Source organism: Polypterus senegalus, chromosome 1, assembly GCF_016835505.1.
Source record: "Polypterus senegalus isolate Bchr_013 chromosome 1, ASM1683550v1, whole genome shotgun sequence".
Classification (NCBI taxonomy): domain Eukaryota; kingdom Metazoa; phylum Chordata; class Cladistia; order Polypteriformes; family Polypteridae; genus Polypterus; species Polypterus senegalus.
In genome coordinates, this window is record NC_053154.1 from 79947601 (window position 1) to 79975476 (window position 27876).

At 35.1% G+C, this 27876-nt stretch overlaps 1 protein-coding gene across 6 annotated transcripts in view; it reads right to left on the reverse strand.

The window, feature by feature from the left end:
* Window positions 1-27876, reverse strand: part of atp8b2 (ATPase phospholipid transporting 8B2) — a 131210-nt gene that overhangs the window by 43737 nt on the left and 59597 nt on the right. For 4 of the 6 annotated variants that reach the window (XM_039751776.1, XM_039751768.1, XM_039751784.1 and 1 more), the window contains 9 exons: window positions 26666-26779; window positions 12976-13074; window positions 10661-10722; window positions 7422-7494; window positions 7263-7333; window positions 5829-5908; window positions 4255-4413; window positions 3917-4005; window positions 2196-2392 (listed from right to left, as the gene is read on the reverse strand). In XM_039751776.1, the coding sequence (XP_039607710.1) occupies window positions 2196-2392; window positions 3917-4005; window positions 4255-4413; window positions 5829-5908; window positions 7263-7333; window positions 7422-7494; window positions 10661-10722; window positions 12976-13074; window positions 26666-26779 (944 nt within the window). Of the gene's footprint in view, window positions 1-2195; window positions 2393-3916; window positions 4006-4254; window positions 4414-5828; window positions 5909-7262; window positions 7334-7421; window positions 7495-8009; window positions 8134-10660; window positions 10723-12975; window positions 13075-26665; window positions 26780-27540; window positions 27635-27876 lie in introns of those variants that run through there. The other 2 variants (XM_039751790.1, XM_039751800.1) reach the window with 2 other exon arrangements.

The window sequence follows — 27876 nt, forward strand, 5'->3', positions numbered from 1 at the left end:
ACAACATTTAAATACAAACACACAAAGTATCAAGGTAAAAAAAACAGTCAAAGAGAAAAATATTTTGTATAATTATTAATAAGTTAATTGGTGACTTTAATTTAGCTTGTGTTTATGTCCTATAATGGACTGGTGTGATATTCAAATACTGGAAAATGAGGTTCACAAAATGGGTGGCTGGATGGACGAGGCTGATGACAATTCTTATAAGAAAAAAAAGACTAATTTTGAATATTACGGATTTATTGTTTAAATATTAAATCTTTCCTTTTTTTTTCCTCACAGGCTTAATAGAACTGTGGTGGTTGAATAGCTAATCTTCAAATTATCCATAAGTTAAAGTACTTAATATCAAAGACAACACACACTATATTGTGATAGATGACTACAACACATTCAGTTACCACACCTTTTACCCTAATAAAATAAAAAGAAAGAAAAAACAAAAAAAATACCAATTTAGAAAGTATATGTTTCCAGTCTTGCGCCCAGTTCATCCGGGTCTCCAACTGCTTGTGTCCCTGAATTACATTAAGCAGGTATGAGAATGTTATGTCATAAATGCTACTGTGGATGTTTCCCAAAAATCAATTGATAATTCACACTACTAATATTTCTGTCTGCTAGTAAGCATTTTATTGGCAAATATATAGTACCTGTATTTACCAGAATGTGGATGCTGGAACAGATATAGAAAAATGTAGTTCTGAATTAGAAGTGTCTGCACTGAAAGGAAAAAATACTGTAAGGTAAAAAAGTTTAGATGCTACATTATTAGGATACTATCATTTGATTTTTGTGAGTACAATTACGCAGCATGTACACTATATGTGCATGGCTAATGTACGTATACAGCAGTAATATATGTATGTACCTGTTATCCAACTGGGATTGTTTTGGCCAGGTCAAAGGGATGAGGGGTCATGAGTATGTATTACCTTGCTGCCAATAATGAAAAAAAATGCAATTAAAAACGGAAAAAATAAATATCAAAAAGAGGATTGTGCAGATGACAGTATGTACAAGACAGAAACAACACAGACCACAGGAAAGCCTTACTGTAATTCTGAACATAATTTTCTACATATGACAGGAATCATTGCAGCCATTGATTCATTTGTGAAAATAAAAGAACTAAATATAGCTAATTATAGCCACAGGCCCAAATTTATCCTGGTAACGTAAGCCAGTATATTTTAATGAAATTTATTTCTAAAAGAAAAAGGTCCTGGAAGGTAATGTCCTTTTTTGATTTGTGTAGTAATTTCATGCTTTTAAGCACATGAAGAATATCAAATATAATCTTGGGGATGCAATACCTATATGTTTATTTATATATTTTTAAAAGTGTCAGCACCTGTGCTAAACTGCTGAGATTGATTGAATTTTAAAAAATGAAACATTATGACCTAATAAATATGTTAAAAAGACCTTACAGTGCAAGGGCCATAACAATGAATATATTCTGCATTTGGAAACCTTTGTTAAAATGGGCTCATATGGTAGAATGCTCCACAATACTAAGGTATTGTCATGTCATTTTCTAATCCGCTTAATCCAGACCAGGGTTGTGCAGAGATGCTGGAATCTATCACAGCTAGCATAATATGTAAGGCAGGAACAAACCCTGGATAGGGTGACAGTTATTCACAGGGCGCACACACACATGCTAGGACCAATTTAGCATTGCCAGTTCACCTAATCTGCATGTCTTTGGACTGTGGGATTAAACCCATACAAACACAGAGAGAAACACTAATGTATTATTATTTTATTTTTGGTGAATACCATTATTCAAGGTGAGTAACAATATCAGGATATAAAAATGTACTTTTTTTTTTTTTTTGAGAGCATGGGCCGAGAAATTGGAGCATGGAAAGAATCTGTGGTTTCCTCTGGGTCACACAGTAAGTCAAAGGTAGGAAGTGAAGCAGCAGCCTTGTGGTTTATAGTTCAATGCCTCAGCCACAGAGATATGGTGCATTCATGATGAGCAAGACAATAAATAGTATTTATGACAAGCTGAAGGACAATTTGACAAGTAAATCCAAATACACATTCACATATAAAGTAAGTGAAAAAGTTTCACTTTACAAAAATATTCATAATTCTATTTACTTAGATAAAGAGTGTTCCTTACTCTTTTTTAAATGATGTTATACATCTGTTGGAAACAAAACAGAAGAGAGTCTCACCTCACATAGAGAGAAATCGGCACCACGGTGTTGAGAATGATGATGTATGACCAGAATGAAAGGAAGCCTGAGAAGACTACGCTGTCCACACCCTTGTCCCAAGGCAGGTAAATCTGGAACAGGAAGCCAACCTCCTTCTCCCAAATGGTGTTTCCAATTGACAAGATTACACCCATACAAACCAAAAAGCCAAAGATCTGAAAAAGAGAAATAAACTATAATGTTAATTATATTTGATGGTAAGATAAAGGATAAGAAACTGAATATAACAAGGGACCAGTTCGCCAATTTCTACATAACTGTATTTATTGTTTTACAACTGAGTAAGTTTAAGTTACTTTTGCATTATTTAGTGCGTTTTACTTTAAAAAACACCCCTTTTTACTTAAAAATCACCATTTTCTAGCAGTAGGACAAATGAAGTGTTCAGATACATTACTATTAATAGTGGAATGAAATGAGACATGTCAGCTATTATACTACCTGACTAGATACATCTGACAAAAATGTTTTTTGTACTTCTTTTAGAAAATGTTACTTTGTCAAGAAGATGGTTAGACAGCTTATCCTTTTCTATGCCAATTCTCTTGTTATGTGACATTACTGATTGCATTACTGGTTGCATTACTGGTTGCAGGGCTCAGCAACACATACTTTACAAATGTTTCAAAGAGGGGCAAACACAATATAGAAATTTTGCAGAAACATAAAATAATTTCAAAAACAAACTCAAGAAATAAACTCTAAAATACATAAAACTGTATAACATTTTTGTAAGCTGGAATATTAAAGGCTTCAATTATAAACTATAGAGGAGAAAGTAACTTAAAGTTTCTTTTGTTTTTGACATCTGATATAGAATTTTTTGCAGTATTCCATTTTAAATAATAAGGCTCTAACTATCCTTAAGAACACCAGAAGAGTGGAGATTTTGATTCACAAAGCAATCCCACTTTAAGTTATTGAGATATCTAACCCTGAAAGGTGCTACATTGTGGAGGTGGGAAATCTAAATTAATTTTGAATAATGTGACCAGATAAATGGGTAGGGTTGGTTTCAGAAAAGGCATCTGGTCATAAAAAGAAATCATAAGCTGAAATTTAGGTCTCTTTGAAAATTTAATTTTAAAGCCCTGAAACTCAAAATTATTATTTTAAAGAGAAATTAGATGATGTTAAAATTTTTAAGAATGAAAAAAGAAGATATTTTGTTTAAATAAATTTTGAATCCTTGTTTTTCTGGAAGCGCAAAGTTTACAGAGGTGAAAAACATTTGACTGACAAGGACCAGATGGGAGTGGGACAGCAATCTTTATAACCAAGATCCTTGTTTAACATGTCTACTTAAAAATCCCTTCCGTGTTTTTCTTACGAATTTAAAAATAACATACATTGTCCTGTTTATCACTTTTGCTTTGCAATACTTTATGCAATTCATTCAATGTAGCAGGTAAATGGGCTGCAAAATTATGTTTGTTTAAATTTTGGTTAATATTGTATTATCTGGCTTTTCTAAAGTAATCTGGAGAGAATTAAAGCAGCAACATTGAACTCAGCATAATCATTGAGTGAGTAATGAGATATAGTGGAATAATGTATACATAGTTCTCAGATCTCAGATGTAAGTTACATGGGCAGTCTTTCAAAAGAGGCAGATAACGCCACAGAAAGTAACTGCCATTACATTTTTCAACATACAGTTCATCTTGCAGAAGTCATACCCAGAGAACAAGAGTGTTCATCAGGCGGTCAATACTTGTCCTCTTGAACTTTGTCCTTCCACTATTTTGCATGAGTTTGGTATCTGGTCCTGTTCAGATGACAAAATATTGATATAAATTATTCTGTTCATCATTCAAACATTAAAACAATTGAAATTGCTTTGCTTTATATAATAAACTGAAAAACACTGGACTCCTCATGTAAACTTTATTTTAACAGTTAGGCTCAATTAAAATACTTTTACTTAGTATTCCCCTGTGAAACCCTCTGCCTCAAAATTCTCTCAGATCTCAATCTAGTAATTATTGTTTTACATTGTGCTCCTTTGTTCAGTTACCTGCAAAGATGACAAGCCCAAAGCAACACTCTGTGTTACGCAACACACATCCCCGCAGCAGCATATTCTGATTACTTAGTGCGTATTTATTCTCGTTCCAATACAGCATCCCACAGAACTTGTCAAGCTTATTGTTAGGGGGCTCACAGATCACCTCACCTGATGAATATACAAAGACAACATACACAGTATTTTCTTAGAAAATTGAAGAATGAAAATACACATAGTCAAACTCATGTAGTCTCTCTTTTTTAAAAACATATCTCAATAAAATGCAAATTAGTATTCTTAATGGCTAACACTCATATGTCAGCAAACTACTTATTCTAGTTCAAGGTCATCAGAGACAACAGCTTACATACTGTAGTAGCATTACAAGAAATGCAGAAACCATCTAGAGGCAGGGCGTGCGCACACACACACTCAAAATCATAGGGGAGTAGTTAATCTAACATGCACATCTTTGATTTGCAGAAAGAACACGGAAACATCCAGAGGAAAACCTGGGCTAATACATTTATTTTAAATATTATGGAATGATGGTGGAACAGCAAAGCAGTGGTTAGCAGTGCTGCCTCACAGTGGCAAGATACTGGGTTTGAATTATTGTAAAGTCACTGTGTGTTCTCCCCATGTTTTTTGTTTAATTCTGTATAAGTCAGTTGCCTGACATTTTAGCTTAAATGGAGACACAAAATTGGCACAGAATAAATGTGTGTGTGAATTTTAATTAACTCATTTCACATTCTGTTATCCCATTGAACAACATCATGAATACATGGACTAAACTGGTTCCATTTAGTTTTGTTCATAAATAACTGAATTAAGTTTGTTCCATGTAGGCAGTATAATGCCATGCATATGTATGTTTATGGTCACATCCATGATGATTAAGTAGACCTTTGCAAGCATTAGATCTTTCTTGTGAGCACAGAATCTGTAATGCAGGCAATGCTACGCAAATATGCTCAGGATAAAATTAGTCAAAACACTTAATCTGAGTCTGAACTCTGATGAAAATGTGAATTTTGTGGACAATGACAAATCTTTTTACATACTGTGCTGTTGACTAAATTAACAAACACTGATAGAGTAAAAATGCTATGCAGTAGGCCCTGAAAGACAGTATGTATAGTAAAATCCCTAGAAGACCACTGTTCCTAAAAGTTTCTATACACTCTGCATTTGTCATAAACCTTTGCATATTCTGCAATATTATTGACACAATAAACAGATCAAGAAAAAAGTAATAGAGGAAAAATAAATGTGTTGTTAAAGTCTTCATATCGTGTAGCATGAGATCTAACAACAGTAAAAATTAAGGATTTGAATTCTGTAAATAAACATAACTAAGGTCTGTCACTAGATTGCATCTTGGTATTATAACAGAAGTATCTGAAATACAGCTGCTGGACTACATGTTGAACATGTAAAAAAATAAAATGCAAAATACATATTATTAATTTGTGCCTTTTTAATGTGTGCCACTAAGCAAGACAAATGTTTTTTTTCACAGACTGAAAGTTTCTTTCATTAATGAAACACTGATGACTAACATTAATATTAATACTTACCATCAAACTTGGCCAGTTTGCTTGTGTCGCATAGTTCAGATGTTACTGGCAATGACTGACGAACTTTCATATTTGTTTCTCTAAAGAAGTGAAGATTAATAAATGATTAATTCCTGACAAGGTTTGCTGTAATTTACTATGGTCAGAAAATAGAGCTCTAAGCGAGAACAATTTATTTTAAATAACCCATTTATTTATAAGTAGACAACCACTATATGAAACAAGAAATATATATTTTTTTATTTTAAATTGATCCTTCCCATGCAGTTAATGGTGTCCTAGATAATAGACTATCTGGCAGACCACAGCATAAGAGACTCAAGAGCTGTGCCTTGATGTGGTTGCAAGTAACACTAGAAAACCACATGGAACAGTCCTGTCTGTCACCTTTTTGGTTCACCATGTACCCATCAGATATAACACCAGGTCATGTCACGTGCAGAACGTTTCTGATGATTCTGCACTAATGGGGTATATTCACAAGACAGATGAGACAGAGTAAAGGTGTTTCTTGGTGCAAAGAGAATTGCCTGCAACTAAATACTATATGTCTGGTCACTATTCAGAGAGTAGATCTGGAAGTGGTACACTACTATAAGTACTTGTGGGTCCACAGCAATAAGAAACTGGAACCTACCCTTAATGTGAGTAGCGACATCCTTTACATGATCTACTGTATAACTCTGATCTATAACTCTGATCTATAACTATGTGATAGCCAGTGTGATTTTCTACGCTGTGGTGTGCAAGGCTGGCAACATCATTTGAAAATAGGCCAACTGAACCAAGCAACTGTTTAAGAAGGCTGGCTCAGTTAGGGGACAAATTGGGGACTAACTGGAGGGAGTAGTGGAGGAGAGAGCAAAGACAAAACTGTGGCTGCACTCTTATCTTTAGCCAAAAGCAGAGGTTTTCTTCTTTTTTGGAATTCTTTGTGTTTATTTAACGTTTGTTGTTGCTGTTTGCTATATTATTTCTTGTGCTAAAAAAGCTAAAGTTCAGCACTTGGTACAAATAAAGTACAATCTGTCTATCTAAGCACCACTACATGGTGCTTTACAAGAAAAACAAGAGTGCAATGTAAAGCAATACAAAATAACAGAAGGTAGCTAACCAGACAATTCAAGTACATAAAACTGAATGAAACAGTCAGGAGGGAGAGCCTGTAAATGCTCAAAGATAATATCATATGGTGAAACTATGAAATTAATCTTAATTTACATTAGAAAAAAGACTGGGAAAGTAATAGAATTAGTTCAAAGCACTCGTTTTATAAAACTGAATTACAGGAAAAGTACAACTAAAAATGCAGAAGAATCAGAAACAGCGTAAAAATGAAGGATTTTGCACTTTCTGGCCCAAAAGTAATACCCTCCTAGTCCTTCCTGACACACAGCACTCTATTGCAAAGGCCATATTTTGCAATGCTCTCACCCATCAAGCTCTGCAGTTTCAATATAACACAGTCCATGTGGTTCACTGCTAGACAGCAATAACAGGTCTGCCTGTGCAAAGAAGGGAAAACAAGCAAAGTTAACTTAATTCTTCACAAAGGAGCTTAATTTAAAGAAAATGAAAAATCTAACAACTTACTGCCACAAACTGATTATTTTCTAGCTTGATAATGTCACCAACACGAACATTCATCCATTTTTCATTTTGAAGGCTGAATAAACAAATAAATAAATATAAAATAAAAAAAGGTCCAAATACTTTTACTGAAACAAAAGAAACAATACAATGTACTTCTTTCATGAAAATCAGTTTTCTGTCTCATTTAAGGAATATCCATTTGAATCAACTTGAATTAGGAGTCAAAATTTTACGGTATCTATGATAAAACAATTAAATTATACATATAAAAACGGAATATTAAGATGTAGTGCTGAACTGAAAATTTAGGTTCCCCATAACTGTTTTCTGAAGAGAAGATGAAATTTAATCTGCACCCATATTGAAAAGACTAATGTAGAACAATGCAGTTAAGCTAAATGACAAATTATCTGAACTTTGACAAGCCACAGTTTGTGAAGTATAAATGCATGCCATATCTAAAGTATCCAGTTTCCTCGGAGTCTATTTACTAACATTTCCACCAACAGTATGCTGTATTTCAGTATTATATATAGTAGTACTATATATCTAAGTGTATGTTTACTGTGTAGAATATTAATACATCACATCAGCAGATCTTCATAATTCAGCGTGGACACAGTATATACTATATTTCGCCAAACTGCATGGTCGGACTCAAGGTGCAAGTTTCTTGTTCTGTTGTGTAAGTTTCCAGCTTCTTCAAAAAGGCCTATTTCAAATAAAAATCATGCTGTCAAAGTTCAACTGCTCTTCTACAGAAAGGATGTTCTTTTGTTTCTTTAAGAGTCATGCACATAGTAACTGTCTAGCTTGCATAAATTGTATCTAACATTGTAAGGGAAGCTTTAAAATCATTAACCCTTTTTGAGATCAGCAGTGAGAAGGCCAGAAGTTGCCAGGAATCTTACTGCTTCTGATCTACCAGCCGATTATTAAGCATACAGTTGGAAAATACCCATCTATTGTTAAACTCACCTAATATAATTTACGTTTGTAGTGGGAAGAAGCCTTAGGCATTGGGTGCAAGGCACAAAGCAACTAATAAATCAGCAGAAGCTTATGGCAGTGCGTAGTCATGCACATACTTAAACTTATGAATACCAGTTCATAGTTACTAGTCAGATTTACACATATACTTTGGAATGTGAGAGGAAAACAATTTTTCCCCATAACTAATATTTTTGACATATACTTGTAACACACTTGACCAAATTAACTTTTCATTTTGGTACATGAACGATGATCTTAAAATTGACTTTATAATATCCATATATACATATCCATGAAGAAAAAAAAAGACCCCTTAGGCAAGGGGATCATTCATTAAAATAAGACATCCAAAGCACATTTCTAAATGTTTAACAGAGAGGATATTTTGCTGTTTTGCAACATTTCAGAATGCAGACTTATTTACTTATCTATATATACTCCTAATTTTTATAATATTATTACTTCATAAAGATAATGGGGATTGTGGAAGAGAGGTGAAAAAGAGAGTGCAGGAAGGGTGGAATGGGTGGATAAGAGTGTCAGGAGTAATTTGTGACAGACGGGTATCATCAAGAGTGAAAGGGAAGGTCTACAGGATGGTAGTGAGACCAGCTATGTTATATGGGTTAGAGATGGTGGCCCTGATAAGAAAACAGGAGATAGAGCTGGAGGTGGCAGATTAAAGATGCTAAGATTTGCACTGGGTGTGATGAGGATGGGTAGAATTAGGAATGAGTACATTAGAGGGTCAGCTCAAGTTGGACGGTTGGGAGACAAAGTCAGAGAGGCGAGATTGCATTGGTTTAAACATGTGCAAAGGAGAGATGGTGAATATATTGGGAAAAGGATGTTAAGGATAGAGCTGCCAGGTAAGAGAAAAAAGAGGAAGACCTAAAAGAAGGTTTATGGATGTTGTGAGAGAGGACTTGCAGGTGATGGGTGTGACAGAACAAGATGCGGAAGACAGAAAGATATGGAAAAAGATGCTCCACTGTGGCAACCCCTAACGGGAGCAGCTGAAAGAAGAAGAAGAAGAAAGATACACACACGTAGCAGTTTTCCACCTACTGAGCTTGACATTAAAAGTATCAACTAATAGGAAAGGCATGCAGGAAAAATGAATTTTCTTGAGTAGTTAAGTTGGCTTGGAAGCCTAGTTTTGCAGGAGAATGTACTACTCATAACTAAAAAAATGCAACTGTCTAAATAAAATACTTTTGTACTCAAACAGAGAGCAAAATGGACATGAAAAAAATGTGACTGACCAGGCTCAGGATACGCATTTCCAATTACTGTTATACAATGTTATTCTGAGCTACTATATTTTACATAACATAAGTGAATGTATTACAATATTTTTAGCATGTCAAAAACTTTTTGAAAAAAACAAATCACACTAGCCAGCTGTGCTGGTTATATTTTCATTATTAAATAACCTGGGTAGTAAGTGAAGTATAAACACAGGCAGGTACAAAAAAAATAAAAAGTAAACAAAAAAAAAGCCTATTCAACACTATGAAACCAACCACGGGTAGGGCACACTCATACGTCACCCACACTCACTTATTTGGAGCCAGTTAAGAATTACTAGTTAATCGAATATGCATGTCTTTCTTTCTTTCTACAACAAAAAGAAAAAAGTGAAGTGAACTTAGTACCACTTTTTTTTTTAACCAAACAGTCAAAAGAAAATTGTGTTAAATACAATAAATGTGAAATTTTTATGAGCCATAAAACAAAACTCTGCTTTACAATGAGGCTTAACAATCTGAAATATATCCATATGCACTGAAAGGTACTTTCCCAGGTGAATATGAATGCTGCTGCCAAGGAGTTTGTTCAGTGAAATGAGTAACACAGAAACATTTTCAATTTATTTGAGAAATGCTGAAGAACGCAAGTACCATTTCTAATTTTGTCATTACTATTTTATGGGTGTTGTGTTGAGATGCATAAATGGTATTCTATAAAAGTATGTGTAATAACTTCGGAGTGTGTGGTTTAAATGCACATGGACACCACCTGCATAAATACTTTCATCATTCCATGATAGTCTACATTAGATCATTTCGTAAAAATGACTATTTTCATATGCAGAAAAACAGAATTAAAGACAAACAATATGAACATTTAAAAAGATCTACTTTATACAACTTGGAAGTTAAGAAAACACAGCTGACATTGCAATATACTACTAAAGGTCACAAGGAAAGGAGCACAAAAGTAATCTAAAAAGAGATACTTACATCCCATTTATTAGCACCTGAGACTGTCGGTTATTCACCTGGTTATCACTCTTATGGCGAAACTAAAACGTAAAGGAAAAATATGCTTTGGTTATTCAATTTTTGAAAAAGGAGGTCAGTGTTTACTGTTTCCATCTATCGGCACGGTTACAGCTCAAACAGTTTGGGAAAGAATTTGTATGTTTGTGGTAAGTTAATAAAGAAAACCCAAAAGCAAACCAGTTTGGGATAATGTAGTACAATACAGTAAAGTCTGAGCACAGAAAATGTGATCAAAGTCTTGTGGAGCACCCCATGGCAATACAAAGCATAGGGAAGCTAACATCAATTCTATCAACAGTCTGTGCTACCAGATACTGTAATACTGTGAATGGCAGATGTCACTGTGTACTGTTTGAGCAATTAAGGGAGTCTGAGCTGGGTTGTATAGAGAGTATTCTGTTAAATAAGGTGTCCACAATGCATCACATTTGGTATTAATGGAAGAGGAGAGTGACCACAACCATAGATTTAGTTCTAGATAACCAAGACATATGGATTCCGGAGGAAGGCTGTTGCAACCCAAATGGCTTCAGCAGCAAGCATAAGTTACTACCTTACCATAAGTGTCCACTTGGACCATACACTATGTAATCATCGTCTTGAGTAAGAATGGGTGTTACAAGTTTCCCTTGTAAAATTGCCACTCACTTATCATTACCATCAAACATTCCTTCAGGAGTACATTGAATTAGCTCAATGGAGAGGGAAATGATGGTCTGTCATCTTTAGTGATAAAAGCAGATTCTTCCTAGGAATGGCTGACAGTTTTTGACACAGGATTCATGCAGAGTATCATAGCATTGGGTGGTTATCTGCTATTATGCCCATCCATGTCTAGGGTTTGTGGAGGGCATAATGACCACAACAACCATTATCAGGGACATTATCCTGCATGTCCTGTGTTCTTTTTTGATTACCAAACAGAAGAGACACAAACACATGGGAGTATCTGTGTTACGCAGTAAACAGTGAGGTAACTGGCCCCACATATCAATAAGTGATGTCTGCTGGCCACCATTCTAGAAACAATTGTACTGCATTCAAGTATTTAAATCGGGTCTTTTTTAAATTAAACTTTATTTTATCATAAACTATTTTTGTGAACTAAATACCTCTGTTATTGATTTGTTCCTCCTTATTAAAATACTGGAAGGACAATTGGGTGTAATCCTTGTACTATCCAATTGGAACATATCTGCATGGGTTTAGAGAGTAATGTAAAAGTAAAGTAACTAGAAAATGCAGTTACTTTTTCCAAGAAGTAATGAGTAAAGCAATCCCATTACAATTTCAGAGAGGTAATCAATAATTTACAATGGATTAATTTCTTTAAGTAACTTCCCCAACTCTGTTGAACGACCATGTATGGGACTGAATTGTATGATGTCCTTTACGCAAAGCCACTGGCAATAACCTTGTGCCTCCATATCAAAAGGGCTTGGTCTGACATTGTACATGAGGACTTCATGGTCTGTGTGATTGTTCTGGGAACACTGTAGTCTAGGTACTGCAAAAATGCATCTATTATTCATTTACACCTATGTAATAAGACCTTAACAAAGGCTTCTTTTAGTGTTAATGATACTTAAAGCATCAGTAAACATCTTATTCATCTCTGTACAGTGTGGCATTTCATATGCTGGTAAAATTTCTCATGAATATGAAGGATTCATGGGCCATATATTGAAGTATGCAATATCAAAAGAAATATTTTTAATTTAAGACACTTCTGACCAATTCAAAGTAAAGTTATTTTAGTAGGCAATGTTGCACATATTAATTTACTTTACTGATGCAAGTGTCATAAATTCAAAAGAAGTATTTTTTAATGTCTTATTACATAAGAGTAAATGAGTAATAGATGCATTTTTGCAGTATCTAAAGTGTTACAATTGTTTTCATGTCAAAGTATGGACCAGCATTGTGGCACAGGGAGTTTACACTCAATACTAAAGTGAGTATGCTATAACATTTGACATTATATACCAAATAAACTACATTGCAACACACTGCAAACATTAATAGTAATGATGTTTACTAATAGTAAAAGGCAGAAAACTAAATCTTTAATGATGGAAAATAAAAAAAAATTACAGTGATTTTAATAAAAGGATATCATGCAGAGAGAACTCAGAATTACTGGATATGAAAAGAACAAGCAAAAAGCACACATGCTGCACTAATGAATGACCACTGCCAAGTGATCTCACAAAATTTACAAGGATAGGTATTTAGAACTTTCAGAATAAAGACAAGGCCATGAAAATACTCACATAGTCATCAGTGGCATCCTTAACCGCTGTAATAGTCAACACAAGGACCAAAGGCACAATGGTAGTGAACCAGGAAAGAGAGGAAATTTGTGGGATCAACTATAATAAAATAAACAAATAAATTTAATTTTACAAATGTTTAGTTGTTTCAGTCTTTAAGCTAGTATACACAAAAAGCTAAAAATAAAATAAAGTACAAAAATACTGAAAAACGTTAACTTGCTTTTGCTGTCAAGTTAGCTGACAAAATCATTTCAGGGATGCTTCTGCAGTCTGACAGAATGAGTCTCACAGTATGAGTGTCACGTTGGTTTAGTTTAAGTTTTATTCTTTCTGAAACTTGATTGTTAAAGAACAGCAAAATCAAATTCTGCTGTATACTGTGGCAGATTGCCGGGATCATTACCTGGCCGGGATGCCTGGAGGGACCGGAAAGGGACACGAGGGGGCAACCGCCCTGGACAAAAAAAGGACCACGGGAAAGGGACAAAGAGGTTCTGGCCTGTTGGGAACCGTGGCCACTGCCAGGGGGCGCCTTAAACCTCATTGGACCCGGGGAAACTGTCACTTCTGCCACACCAAGCAAGATGGTGGATGAACCTGCCAGGGACACCCAGAGTGCCTCCGGTGCAAAAGGCAGCACTTCCTCCACACCAGAAAGTGCTGCCAGAAGATCGTCACCAGCCACCTGGAGCACATCCAGACGAGAATAAAAGGCGCCGCCTCCTTACAGTCGGGGAGCTTGAGTCGGGAGTGGGAGCAGGACGAAGCTCCCAGGAGGAGATAGGCGGCCAAGGACTGAGATATAAAGAACAGTATTGTGGTGATTTATTTGCTGAGTGCATTGTGTGGTGTTTGGGACTGTGATTTCTGTATTTGGAGGTGATTAATAAACATGTGACTTTGATAAAGATGTGGTTTCCTGGGGCCTCATGTATAGCGGCGGGTGTAGAATTCGCACTATAACATGGCGTAAGCACAAAAGCCGAAATGTGCTTACGCACAGAAAAATCCACATGCAGGAATCTGTGCGTACTCCAACTTCCACGTTCTTCCACTACATAAATCCCGGTCAGCATGAAAAGTAACGCTCGTGCACATGCTTCATGTAACGCCCCAACTCCTCCCAGAATTACACCACTTTGAATATGCAAATCAATATAAATCGCCCTTAAGCTCAGCCTTCTGTGAAAAGACAATGGGAAAAGCACGGGGGAAAATATAAGAATTTCAGCGACTACCAAGTTGAGGTAAAGGAAAAACATACTATTTGTTTAATTAAACCGTGGTATAATCAACAAAAGGAAGTTGATCGAATGACATAACGTTTTGGAGAAACTTGAAAGCTCACGTTCACAAAGTCGCACAGTGCCGGAAATAAAAAAGAAATCACATATCAAAGTCGCCATGAAAAGGCGAGTTGTAGCCCACTGTCTGGGTGTCATATGAAAGCTTATTCGGGTACAGAGAAAAAAAGGGCACACAGTGGGGAAAAAGCACGAAATGTCAACTTCAATCTCTAAATTTCCACTTTAATCACGTAGTTTATTTTGTCATTAAAGTAGAACATCATAAAATTCATCTTAATATCGTTTAATTAACCAGTTTCTCAAATCACATTGTAATTAAAGTATAGCACGTTAAATGCTTTGTTTTGTATTTGATCTTCTTTGTGCTCTGTGTGTGAATCACTACTTACTTCTTAAACTGGCTCTCTTCCTCCAACTGGACACAGAGTCCATTACATTCGTGATATTACAGCTCTCTGAATAACTAAAATACTGATATGTATACGTAATATCATTTTCATGATGACAGAAGTTAAAGCATGTTATTAAACATGGGAACACGGCGCAGTGATTATGTGCGACCTTCGATGAAATTATTTATTGCAGCAGTACTCAGGGGCAGCTCTAGGCAGAGAAAGAATCGGTGGCTCCTTCGCCCGCCAATGTCAATATGTTATCTTATGCACGGTGGATGACCACGTCCGTTGTGGGCACTGTATAGCCGCCTCGTGCTCATTACACAAGCGTTTAACTTTTGTCGAAATTTGCCGCTGCGTTTTTAGCTGTGTCGTTATTTTCTCTTTCTATTTTATATTCAATATATATTGGCATGGCCGCCCCTGCAGTCCTTGCTTTTCTTTCTCCAAGTAACCGATCGAAATACAATCAGCTCTGTAATAGACGTTAAGCCATCTGTAAGCTTAGAGCGCCGACTCTTCAAAACATTTAAGGAACATTGAAATATCTTTGTAGTACATGTTTAATTATTCTATCCTTCACGCCAGTCCCAGTGAAGAATATAGATTATTTAAAGGAAGTTAAAGTTTTATCTGTATAATATAATAAACATATTTTGCTGCATTTCATCTTAAAAATGATATCGTCATCATATGTAAATACGCGCTTTATAAAGTGGCTCAGGTTGTGCAATATTATAACTATAGTGCAAGTTTACAGTGGGGTGATTGTAGTTATAAGTACAAACAGTTCTACAAGGAGCACTTGATTGAGTGCATTTAAAATTCTTGGGATGAAACTGTTTCTAAACCGCGAGGTCCGTACAGGAAAGGCTTTGAAACGTTTTGCAGTGGCTGAGGTAGCGTGTGCTTGAAGCTGTATACCGATAATTCTCTTTCCGATCAGCTGCTGCTGTGATTCACACTCAGATACAGTGATATAAATACTCAGAGTGGTGCAGTGAGAGTAATATGGAAAAAGATGATCCACTGTGGCAAATGGGGGCAGCTGAAAGAAGAAGAAGGTGCAGTTAGAGTCACAACGCTAAAGCAGTTATGGTATTTGGAATACTATGGCTATTCCCTGGACCATTATATTGTTACAAGTTAATTACAATCAGATGCATTACACTAATAAAAAATATGCGGTTAGTTTCAGTGTATTTATAAAGCCACGTCAGGAAAATAAGGAGTAACCACACAGGAACAGTAGCATTGCTTTGATGCTGGGTACCACCAGTCTGCAAGACCGAGCGGAGAACTTGCGTACGACAAGGTATGAGGTACCATGGAAAAGTGCGTGGCTTTACGCCAAGTGTAGGTTTTATACATTGCGATTTGAACGTAGAAAAGTTCTTACGTAACTTTTCTGTGCGTACGCACCGTTTACACATGAGGCCCCTGTTGGTGTCCGGGCAAGTCTCACAATACACAAGCAACTCTGATAGGAGATAGAAAGATATGACACATATCTATAATAAGTTGCTCTTTATTTCTGGTTTGCTTTGATTGGTGTATATGCTTTAATATTTTAAAAACATTACATTTTTTCCTGTTTCATGGCCCCTCACAGAGTAATTAGAAAGAGTTGTGAATGAGTAGTGTTGCATTTAACCTTTACACTTGTGTCTACCTTTGGAGTGGAAATTGACAATGAAAGGATAAATACAAAATGTACAGCCTGAGGGGAAAAAAAAAAATCAGTTGGAATATGCTAAAAAGAAAGAAATCAGCTACATTTAGCATACAACAGTGACTAGATCTGCTGAATAAGAAAACTGCAGCTGATGAAACAAAAAAGATTGGAGTTGTGAAGAAAAATGGTAAAACAGCTGTTGCTGAAATCACAAAGTTTTTTCACAGTGCAAGGGTGAAGATATCATATTTGACTGTTCACAAAACACACTGACAGCAGAATTACAAAAACCTTTAAATTACCCAGACGGAAAAAGAGAGTACAGTGCAGATAAGTTGACATGCCCTGTACGGACTGGCATTCCTGAACTATGTTTTTCAGGCCTTGTTCCTGCTTTATCTTTAACTCTTTCTTAACCCAGCTTGACTGACGTCACAATGATGAGTAGGAACAACTAGAGAAATAAGATAAGGACGTATATCCATCCATCTATTATCTAACCCACTATATCCTAACACAGGGTCACTGGGATCTGCTGGAGCCAATCCCAGCCAACACAGGGTGCAAGGCAGGAACAAACCCCAGGCAGGGTGCCAGCACACACACCAAGCTCACACTAGAGACAATTTAGGATCGCCAATGCACCTAACCTGCATGTCTTTGGACTGTGGGAGGAAACCGGAGTACCTGGAAGAAACCCACGCAGACTCGGGGAGAACATGCAAACTCCACGCAGGGAGGACCTGGGAAACGAACCCGGGTCTACTAACTGCGAGGCAGCAGCGCTACCACTGCGCCACCGTGCCGCCCAGGACGTATATTTCAGTATTTAAATACACACACTGGATTAGTAACAAATATATTATTAAAGTGATTTTGCAAAATCATCTACAAAATTGCACTGAATTAGAGAGGAAAGGAGAACATTTCTAGGGAAATAAACTTTAAAGTCTATACTGAGCTAACACCTCCCAAGCAGAATTGCTGCTGTTAATGTTGTTTTTAGAAATTAAATTTACATTCATAATAGGAAAACTTTCACCTCTTTTTTCATAACTGACAGTTTTTCCTTTCAGCCTAACAATCTTCGAAGTCTTGCCTATTTCTTGTTTTGTTTGCTGTTATGCTAATCAGACTTTCTTTCACTGACATTGACACGGAGCAAGAGAATATGTGCGTCTGCAAAGGGTAATATTTTGCAAGTAAAAATACCTTAAGATTGATTTATATGGTTTTAAAAGGGAGCATATACAGTTAGTAAACAATAGCACAAGGTAAAGTTGAGATCTTTGTTTAGATCTCTATAAATAATGAAACATTAAACCAGGCATACACTTTAGCTGATTAATATTAGATGTCATTGAAAATACATTGCACACACAGCATATGCAAATACCACAAGTATATATAAATATTGTGTCTCAGGTTTTGCAGACTCAATAGGTATGGGATATGCACAATGTGTGGTAAGGTGCACTAGAGATTAGATTCATGTAACAATGCCACTGATGTAAAACAGAAATGTGAACAAGTGAGTGCTAAACAGAAAAGGGAGACAGGTAACCAATAGTAGGTGTGTGAAAAATAGATTTTTCAAGATACAGGAGAAACAAAACAGAAGGGGCAACCCTAGCATTAGGCCAGCTGTAATCCAATGAGTGCAACATGGACACACTTGGCTAAATCTTTGGCTAGGCTATTTCAATATTGCAGACAGAAAAGTGTTTCGGAGAGTCTAACCCTAAAGACTTGTAGAGTGATAGTGCAGACAAATGTGCAAACAGTTTTAACAGGATACTCCAACCTTATTATGGACCAGTCTGTTACACAGCAGGGATTACTATTACATATAAAAGCTGACACTAGACAATTCTATTCTTTCACCTCAAGAGCAAGATATATCTTGTAACAGCCTTTAAAAAGGCAAATTACTCAAATTAAATAATTTTCAGAATCTGATTTACTAAATTCTATAGTCTTTCAAAATCTTTCCCAAGTGTTAAAAAAAAAACCAACAAAACAAAACAGTAACAGAGGTTATTTACTCTATTTAGATTATGTATCCATCCCAGAAAAAAACACTTTAAGCATGAATGGAAGACAATAGCCACTACACAATGTTTATCTCTAAAGAATAACTGAAAGCAATGACAACATCTTGTGACTATGGTTTCTCTTTTTGTTTGGTTAATGAATGACACAGGGCACTAAAAAAACAAATGACATTTCCTAAGATCACAATACAAAATATTGCTAAGTAACCAAAGAAAAAAACTATAGATAAAATAGATAACAAAAATCAATACAAGATCTAGGTACACAACAAACACAATAATAATGAAAAGCATTTTCATCTGAAAAGTTCATCTGTGTTTCACATAAATACCTGATTGATAGAGTAAAAGGAGACAGGCACTATCTCCAGCACATTGAAAATAATAACCAGACTAGTAAAATTGGATTAGATAAGCCTATACTAGCATGCATAATCAAGATAATAATTGTGTTTTCCTCTCAAAGTGACATGTTAATGTTTCACTTCTAATGCCAGATCTGATATTCTAGATTCTGACTCCAAGGAAATTGGATTATTTACTTTAATGTAAATGTAATACTTATCACTGTGCATAACTTCTACCATAAGCACATTAAGAAAGTCCTTTTTAGCAGACATAATAATTGAATTATATTCTATCACTATATCCACAAAAACAAGAAACAACTGAACTATTTTCACCTTGAAATATCTAAATGTATTCTTTATCAGTTGTAGGCAATTCATTACTAAAATACTACTACTATAAAATCACTAACAAAATATTGCAGTAGTTCACATACCTTGTTCATTAAATTATGTGCCATCCATGGACCTATTTTAACTTTTTGTTTTTTCCGGTTCATAAAGAGTCAAAAACTATACCAGGATTACTGAGAACAAGTCAGGAACCAACACTGAACTGAAACGGTAGTCCATCTCAAAGTACATTCTTTTACATATCTACCTTCACAAATACTAGACACATTCTGAGTCACCAACTGACCAACTAACAAGGACATCCTTAAAATACAAAAGAACACTTATCAGTAAAAAGTCACTCAAACAGGAAGATTGGGGAAAACTCCATATAAACTGTGATTCTATGTTCCTGGATTTGCCTGCTAATATATATGTGTGTGTGCGCATATGTATAAAGTGTACTCACACAACATACAGAATGCTTCTTGAAAAGTATTCAAAATGTTACATTTCAATTTAAATTTTTTATTTAAGGAGAATTAGTCCTTATATTTAAAATATAATTAAAGTATTTAAATTCAAATATTTATTGTGCACAAATACTGTATTAAAGCTACATTTTCTAATATGTGCAAAAGTAAGTGAATCACATATTTCATCAAATCAGATAATAAAAATATATACCAAAAAAATACAAAGTTAACAAATGAAATAGTCAAACAACAGGACTGAGTCTGAGAGGCCACTTTTAGCTTGAAGGTAAAGTTTTCAATTTGGTTTTAGCCATACAAGTTACATAATGCTACACTGTTAAGAGGCTTTAAGAAGAGTATTTTAAGTGATCAACAAAATTATAACACTACAGCAAAACATTTTAGAATTCTTTAACATACTAGAAGACAAGTAGTACACAAACAGAAAAAATTGAAAGACCACTTTAGGTTTGAAAACATGCAGCTTTATAAGTAATGCAATCCAATTCCGTATATTTTATAAAATAATGCTCAACTCTATATCTAGGTACCATAATATAGTTGTGTTAATTTGGGAAGATTACATGCCAATTCAGAAGAGTCACTGATATAGTTAGTAGCTGCTACTCATAAAGGACAAACACTGACTGCCTCCCCATTTTTAAGTACCAAGTTTAACCTTCCCTTTAATTCATTCCTGTCTTGTGCTTTTCGTTTTCTAGTCAGTCACTCTAGTTTTACACATTTTATTCATCCACAAACCCTGACCAAACCTTTTTCAACTTTATATTGTGATCAGACTGATTAATTTACTGCTCAGGCCTGCTCTTGTTCACTCAGATAAACTAAGAAGGAAGTCCACTTCAAAACACTATGTATACATGAAGCCAGAAATTATTATTTTTTTATTTATCTGTCCTATATAGTTCTTTGAAAACTGATTAATTGGAAATTTAAGACCTTCACATTCTTTCTGCAGCCAACAGATAATTAACTGCTTGTATGATTTCTAAAAGTGTCTAAAAACAAAATCAATATGTCAGTACTAACTGTGAAGTATCAATCATTTAGCCCACAATCAAGCATGTCAATTTCTACTTGTAATGGTTATCGATTATCAGTGAATCTTTGAAATTATTTTTGCTGTCTGCTGTTGTCAGCTAGAAATTTTACTAGCCGGACCCTGAGCTGACCCTAATAACTACTAACATTACTGACTTCAATGGTAAAAACTTAAGACAACAGGAAATTAAGTGCTTGCTGCTGCTAGATCTGTATACTTAATTTTCCCCATGCCATACACCTAGCCTCTTCCTTGAACATTCACATCCTACAGAACCACGTAAATAACTTTTTAGTGTTGAATGTTACATCTTCAGGAGTATTCTTCACGTGGGATTTCAGTTTCTTATTTTAACTGTTGATCTTTTATGTTTAGAGACTATATGGTTAATGTTGTTATCCAAGATGTACTGTATGTGCAAGTAGAAGACATTTCTGAATTAGACATCCCTTCACTAGTGTACTTCATGGTTGCTAAATGACAATCCTAGATCTATTCAAATATACTTAATTTACAGATCATTTTCTTACAGAATAGTTTTGTCTTGACCGATTGATTTTATTCTTTTCTGCTCGGTGGGACGATGGTGATGCTGCATTTAGAGCTGTCGCCTAATAGTTTCAAAGTCCAAAGGACAAATCCTACCTCATACACTGCCTGCGTTGAGTCTGCATGGCTATATGAAGTTTTCCCTGGGTACACCGGTTTTCTTCCCACATCTCATAGACATGTATGTTACATTAAATGATATCACTAAATTGGCCCAATACAAGTGGGTGAAGCAGCTTTAAAAACAGATTGAAATTTTCTGTTGTTAAGTCACTAAAATTAAGCTAACAGACACAAACTGTAGGAATAACAAATACCTAGTCTAGTTAGCTATCTACTGTGGGCAAGAGACATGTAGCTATTTTAAGCTTCATATGGCATGAGATAAAAAAAGAAGGTAGTCCACTCATTACAAGTGTCTTTTTACCAATTAAAACATATATGGGTGGGGGAGAATGAGTACACTAGACCATTATTCATGACTTGTGCATCTATCCTTTGCTAGTTGGATGTTCAAAGAAATGTACTATAACGTGCATCTTGTGTGTCTTTTGGAATATGTGTCCTGCCATTTAACATTCAAAATTAAAAGCTAAGTTTACTTCTGCACATTTATGAACATCACTTACAGCTACAATACACTCTTGTACAAATGAACCACACTACTCTACTGTTTCTCCAGGGATGAAATGCTGAGCACAAAGACACAAATAAATTCAGTTTTCTCTAAAGCCTCATAACAAACAAATCAGTGATTTACTATGAAACATCTGCAATCAATTTAACTTTGAAAAAGTATAAGAGGAACAGGCACAAGAAATAACATGAGTCATGAAAGAAAAACGTACAAGGCCCTTTAGCTGTTACACTTGTCTAATTAAGGCACTATGTGCTTCCAATAGTTAAACTTGCATTGAAAAACAAAGGATTAGTACATTTTCCGTTCTGAGTTTTACATTGCTTTAGGTATTTGACATTGATAAACATCACTCCTTAGAATACTAGCTGATCTTGGAGGATACATTAAAAACTGTACAAACATCTAAATGCATAAAAAGTTCACAAAATAATTTCATACAATAACTATGGCAACATTTAATCAGTAATAATATCCTTCTGCAAGCATGTCAGTAGTCTCAGTGATTAAGTGTTTAAAAAAAACACTAAGAAATTAGACAAACTTGTGTATAAATTCTATATCAATTGGTGCCTCCCACAGAATAACCAGTGAATATCAGGGCTAACAAGGATATATAAAATCAGGATTTTACTTAATAAACACATATAAAAGAAAGGTTAATGGGCAATGCATACAAATAATTTCAAGCAAATAAATCTTGAAAGGAACTACTGCATAATGGATAAAAGACTGGCCTTTAAACTCTGAGGCTAAAATAGGGGGTATTTTGGAACATGTGTTCATGTGCTCAAGATACGCTTAAAGAATATCTAGAGTACTCTTGATGTGAAGTGCGCAGTTTATAATATCTGGTAGGAATTAAAAAAACACAGGTCTTTGTGCACTGACATATTTATACTTTGCTATCTCGAAAGAAAACCAAATAATCCAAGAGTCACTGAGTATTTAAAAAAAGATGGTCAAACAATCAGAAATTAATGTGTGTCACGGAAAGATGTGTTAAGCTTTATCCAGAAAGGCATTTAACATCTTCGTCAAGATCTTTAGTATGAAAGCCATGCTGCATAACACACCCTTTTCAGTGATTTTCAGTTGTAGACTTCATTTTCATAATCTTAACGAGTCATTTGCATCACACTCCCATGATTGGCAGTCATGTAGCTTGATATACCCAGCAACACAGTATAACCAGTCTGCAACTCGCCCAAACAAAATCAAGCAGACCTGATTTTATCTTAAAGTTTTGGAGTAGACAACCAATGAGTGTCAAACCCAGAAGTACAATGCATATAATACAGTTATGAGAAATAAGGAACATGGGTGTTTTGGACCTGACAAACAGAACAGAGACTTGTCTGCCTAATGTTATGTGTTTTGTGTACTATGACAGGATGAAAGAAAGGAGAAATTAGGGCAGAGATTGCAGCTGAACTCATCATACCTGTAAAGCCTTCGTATGTGCACCTGATCCGCCAGGCAGCACGTTATTGGCTGTCAGAAAAATGGGAGAACTCACAGTGTTTTGGAAATGTGAATCTGTGCTTGAAAGTCATCTCACAGTTGTCTTATCTGACAAACCCTGCAATTTTCAGCCATAAAACATGATGTGCTCAGGTGACAGGATGAGCAACTGCAGTCATCATGGTTGATGACCTCTCTGACTAGAAGTCATGTAATGTAAAATTGGCTTTAGGGCACTTGATCAATAGTGAATAGTTTCTATTTCATTTTATGTTGCTTACTGGTGATTTATACAGTATATCCACATGATTGCTAACTACATACTTTCAACATTTTTCTCCACAGGACTTAAATAAGCAGGCCAATCCAACTGTTTTTTCTGACAAACAAAAAGTAAATTTTCATCGATTTTTACTCTTAGTATTACATTATTGTATTATAATTTGGATGAATGTGATCTTTACAAGCAGACAATTTTCTCTCTTTGTGCAGGCTCCTACAAACTGAAAATCAAATGAGATTTCATTTCAAATGCCACTACTCCTTCATTAATAAACCAAGAAGACTATTAAAGTTAAACAAGCTTCAACTGCCTACCAAATATTTCTGTTGCTAATTAGGCAATCATACCACTGTAGAGATGAATCAGACCAAACATATCTTTGCAACAAAAACAAATCACATAAAGTTGAATTATTCTAGGCATATGGTCCCACGCTTTAATTTTAAAACCATATAAGTTGCCACTTTGCTGCTCTCTAACACTCTTGATTTTTTATAATGTTTGCAATAGAAAGAACTGCATACCATTGAGAATCTCATGAAAGCCATGTGTATGTTCTGAATATTAGGTATTTTTAGTTGTGTTTCTTCTAGCCCATACATTAATGTACATTACATACATACATATGCTGAACCATTTTCGCAAACTGAAATTTTGTACTTCTTGATAAAGACTAGAAAATGTTAATAATGTTACTTAGAAAGAATTAACTGAAGGCAATTTAAAGGATAAGTTTGGTAATTTTCAAGTCAAATTTATTCCTTCACAAACATCCGGACTGACTATGTATATTTAAAAATGTATATAAAACGCTTAACTTTAGAACACAATTTCACACGGCAAATGCATATGTACCACTTATAAATCAGAACAACAACAATCACAAGTTACTATCATTTTCTATTGTAAAGATTATTTTAGATATGAAATATGCTTCAGAAATTATTGAAGTACATGGTCAAGCTGCTGCTGCCAGAGGTTTTGCAAAATTAACAATATTTTTTGTTCATTACAATATAAGTAAATTTCAAATATATAATTTGACAATTATCATTAGAAAAATAATTTTTTTTTTCTCACAAATTAAAACAGATACATTTTCCACCACTCACCTCAAAATACACATTATGTTTTCAATAACTTAAACAACTGTACTGTATTATCTCATTACCCAATTCATTTGTCAGGTTACTGTATAGTATGTTTCTAACACTAATGTTGGTACTGTTTAGTACTTTGCACTTTGTCTCAAATAGTGCACAATGAATTCCAAACGAATTCTGACAATAGCTATCAAATAAATGAAAGGCTGGTCTATTTTTTTATTCTGCACATCCAATATGTCACCGTTTACTTTAGTCACACTATTTTCTAAACAATCATCACTCTTAACTTCTGTAGAATATTTCTGTACATGACACTTGCCTGAATCTAGTTATGTGTCCCGTGTACATCTTGTCTTTAGCCACAACTCTTATTTTTAGTTACATAGTGACTGTAATTAACTGGCTTTCACCCAAATACATTTTATATGTCTGTAGGCTCATCACCATTAATGTTTGACTTAACTGAAGAGAATTTTGTTTATGTGGTTTTCAGTACTTTTTCTAGTCTTCATAGTGCTAAGCTGTTCTTTGACCTCTGAAACAGTAGTTGCCCGACAATTTTGGTTGTGATTCGATCTGTTGTATTTTGTCCTTACTGCTGATATTTTTGGCCATGTCCTAACCTTCTGCTATATCTGTTTATTTTTATTGATTGCGTACTGATATTTTGTCTTTTTGAGCTGGTTTCAAAATACTAAAGCTATCAGTTTCATTAACAGACTAAAGTCTCTGGTCATTCTTTTCCTCTCAAGCATAGCCAAGTTCCCAGTGCTCACAATTCGCTCTGCTCTCAATGTAGAAAGAGGTTTCTCAACTCAAAGTGGGGCTTTAACATATTAAAAAAAAGAAGACCCATTTTCTTGCAGGCTGTGCATGCAATGACTAGATGTCTTACAAAGTCATGGTTAAATTCAGCAGCACATGAACAGTAAAAACTAAAAATGGAGGAGAGTTTAGGAGCTCAGGGTACCTCCTAGCTTGTCCATCTCCATCCTTGGGAAGGAGCCAGAAGCTAAGAACTCCAACATATGCCTTAAAGGGAGCTACAGAATTCCAGTGACCTCAATCATGTCCAATCAGGAAAAAGACTATTTACTATCTTCCAACCTTTTTTGAGTTATGCTCCTAAACTCTTCTATGAAAGAACACCATGAAAATTGATAAGCTCCTCAATACTGAATCCAATATAAACATAATTACTTGGTATAACATCTTAGGTAAAATTTAAGTAGGAGGATAAAGCACCAAGACATATGCAAAAACTTTAAGTAATTCTCAATATAACCAAGACCTTCAATTAAACATAACAGTTTCTTGGTGTGTTGGCTACTGGCTTATTGTCTGTCATCTAGAGGTCAGTATATCTACACACAAAACTGTTAAATATAGGTGTATATACAACATATGTGACACTTTCAGAATACTCCATAGATTATCTGTAAAAGACTGGAGGTTTTGGAGGTTTTCCAAGACCAACTTGAAACGCTCTAAAGAAACAATGGCCTTCATTAAACAGCGAGACAGTAGAATCTGTTGAAGAAGTGAGAGAAACAATGGCCTACATTAAAGAGCAAGCCAGTGGCATCTCTTGAATAAGTATATTCTCACTCTGAGTTTACTTCAGAGCAACAAGTGAGATTAAGCTCCTCGACCAATTCTTATCCCCTGTCCACAACATGACAGCAAGATGCTACAGGGTTTTATGCCACAGTGCATAGATAGATACTGTATATATTATATTGATTACTGGAAAAGGTTTAGGAAATTAGACCTGCTATTTAGGACTCTGGCAGTAGGGATGAAGCTTTGTCCTTAAATCTGTCAAACTGTCTGAAACTAGTAAATGCATTACTAGGCCTAGAACAACAAGGAAAACTTTGTTCAATGCATTCAACAGTTTGTGCTTTAAAATGGCTAATTTGATCCTTATACAGCATTGTCAAGGCAGAACACTATTTAGCATTACTTCTTAGTTATGTAACATTTTAATTTACTTACCTGCAATATGAGGAGGAAAAGGAAGTAAGTGTTTGCCACTTCCTGAAACTGCTCAAACAGGTTGACGGGTAGAAATGTGATGATATTGTATTTAGATGTCTTGATGCAGTTATTCTGGGGGCAAAAATAAAGCAAAATAAATAAAAATGACCCAGAACAAAGCATTAATTTTATCTCACAGCAGCCACATTGATTTAAAGTTAACTTTCATGATGGTTTCAATTATTTACAGTTCTCCAGGGAATGGCTGCTGAATTCTGTTTCCCAGAATTTTAATCTCTGTTTATTTTATTCACATAATATTTATTTAGTTTAGCCAACCCAGAATTGTTAAAACTTTCTTATTTTAAATGCCTATGGAGTACAGTTTCCTTTCCTTAAACACACAAAACAAAACAAAAACAAACCCTAACTGATATAATCCAAACACTGGACGACCTAATGGCGTTCATGATCTGATAGGTAAAAATGTAATTCCACATTAAACCAGTAGAGGGTTGACTTTACTTAAGAAAAACTAAACAGCTAAAGCTAGTACACAGAAGTAGAGTTACATTGCATATTCTACACTAGAAAATCAGTATTTTTTAAATATATTACTCAGTTATCATATAAACTAATACTTCAACCTTTAATAAAATGCTTTCAGAAGATCTGAAATGTCTCCCTTCTTTTGCCAATGCAAAATAACATATAAAAGCACAACCAAACACACTAAACATGAAGCATAAAAAGTGCATTGTACAAATCTACACGGGCATTATGTGAACAAAGAAGGTGACAGTTTTTGTCTTAATCAGAAAGTGAAACATAAGCCTTCATATAACATTTCATTTAGGTATCCAGTTCTTTTTTTATTCCTAGATATTTCTCACCTCTCTTGACATCCTAGCTTTCACAGCATGGAATTCTGTGTTCTGTAAAACCTTAATGGGCAAGTGTAATCCTGCCACCCACCCCAGAGCAAACAACACCTGTCAAAGCAGAAAATGAAGAAGACAGATGAGATGCTCTGGGATGTCTTTCTGGCTTGTTATCTAAAGAAAGAACCTTTTAAAGACCTTAAGTTGCTTTAAATTGCTTGAGCTTTGTAGAGTTCACTAAAGAGAAATCAGCAATATGGCCATCTTATTAGACAAGACTACTTTAGAGTCCTTTCCTTGTACAAAATGTGGTGAATTTAAATCTCAAACACAACATTTCCACCTTAG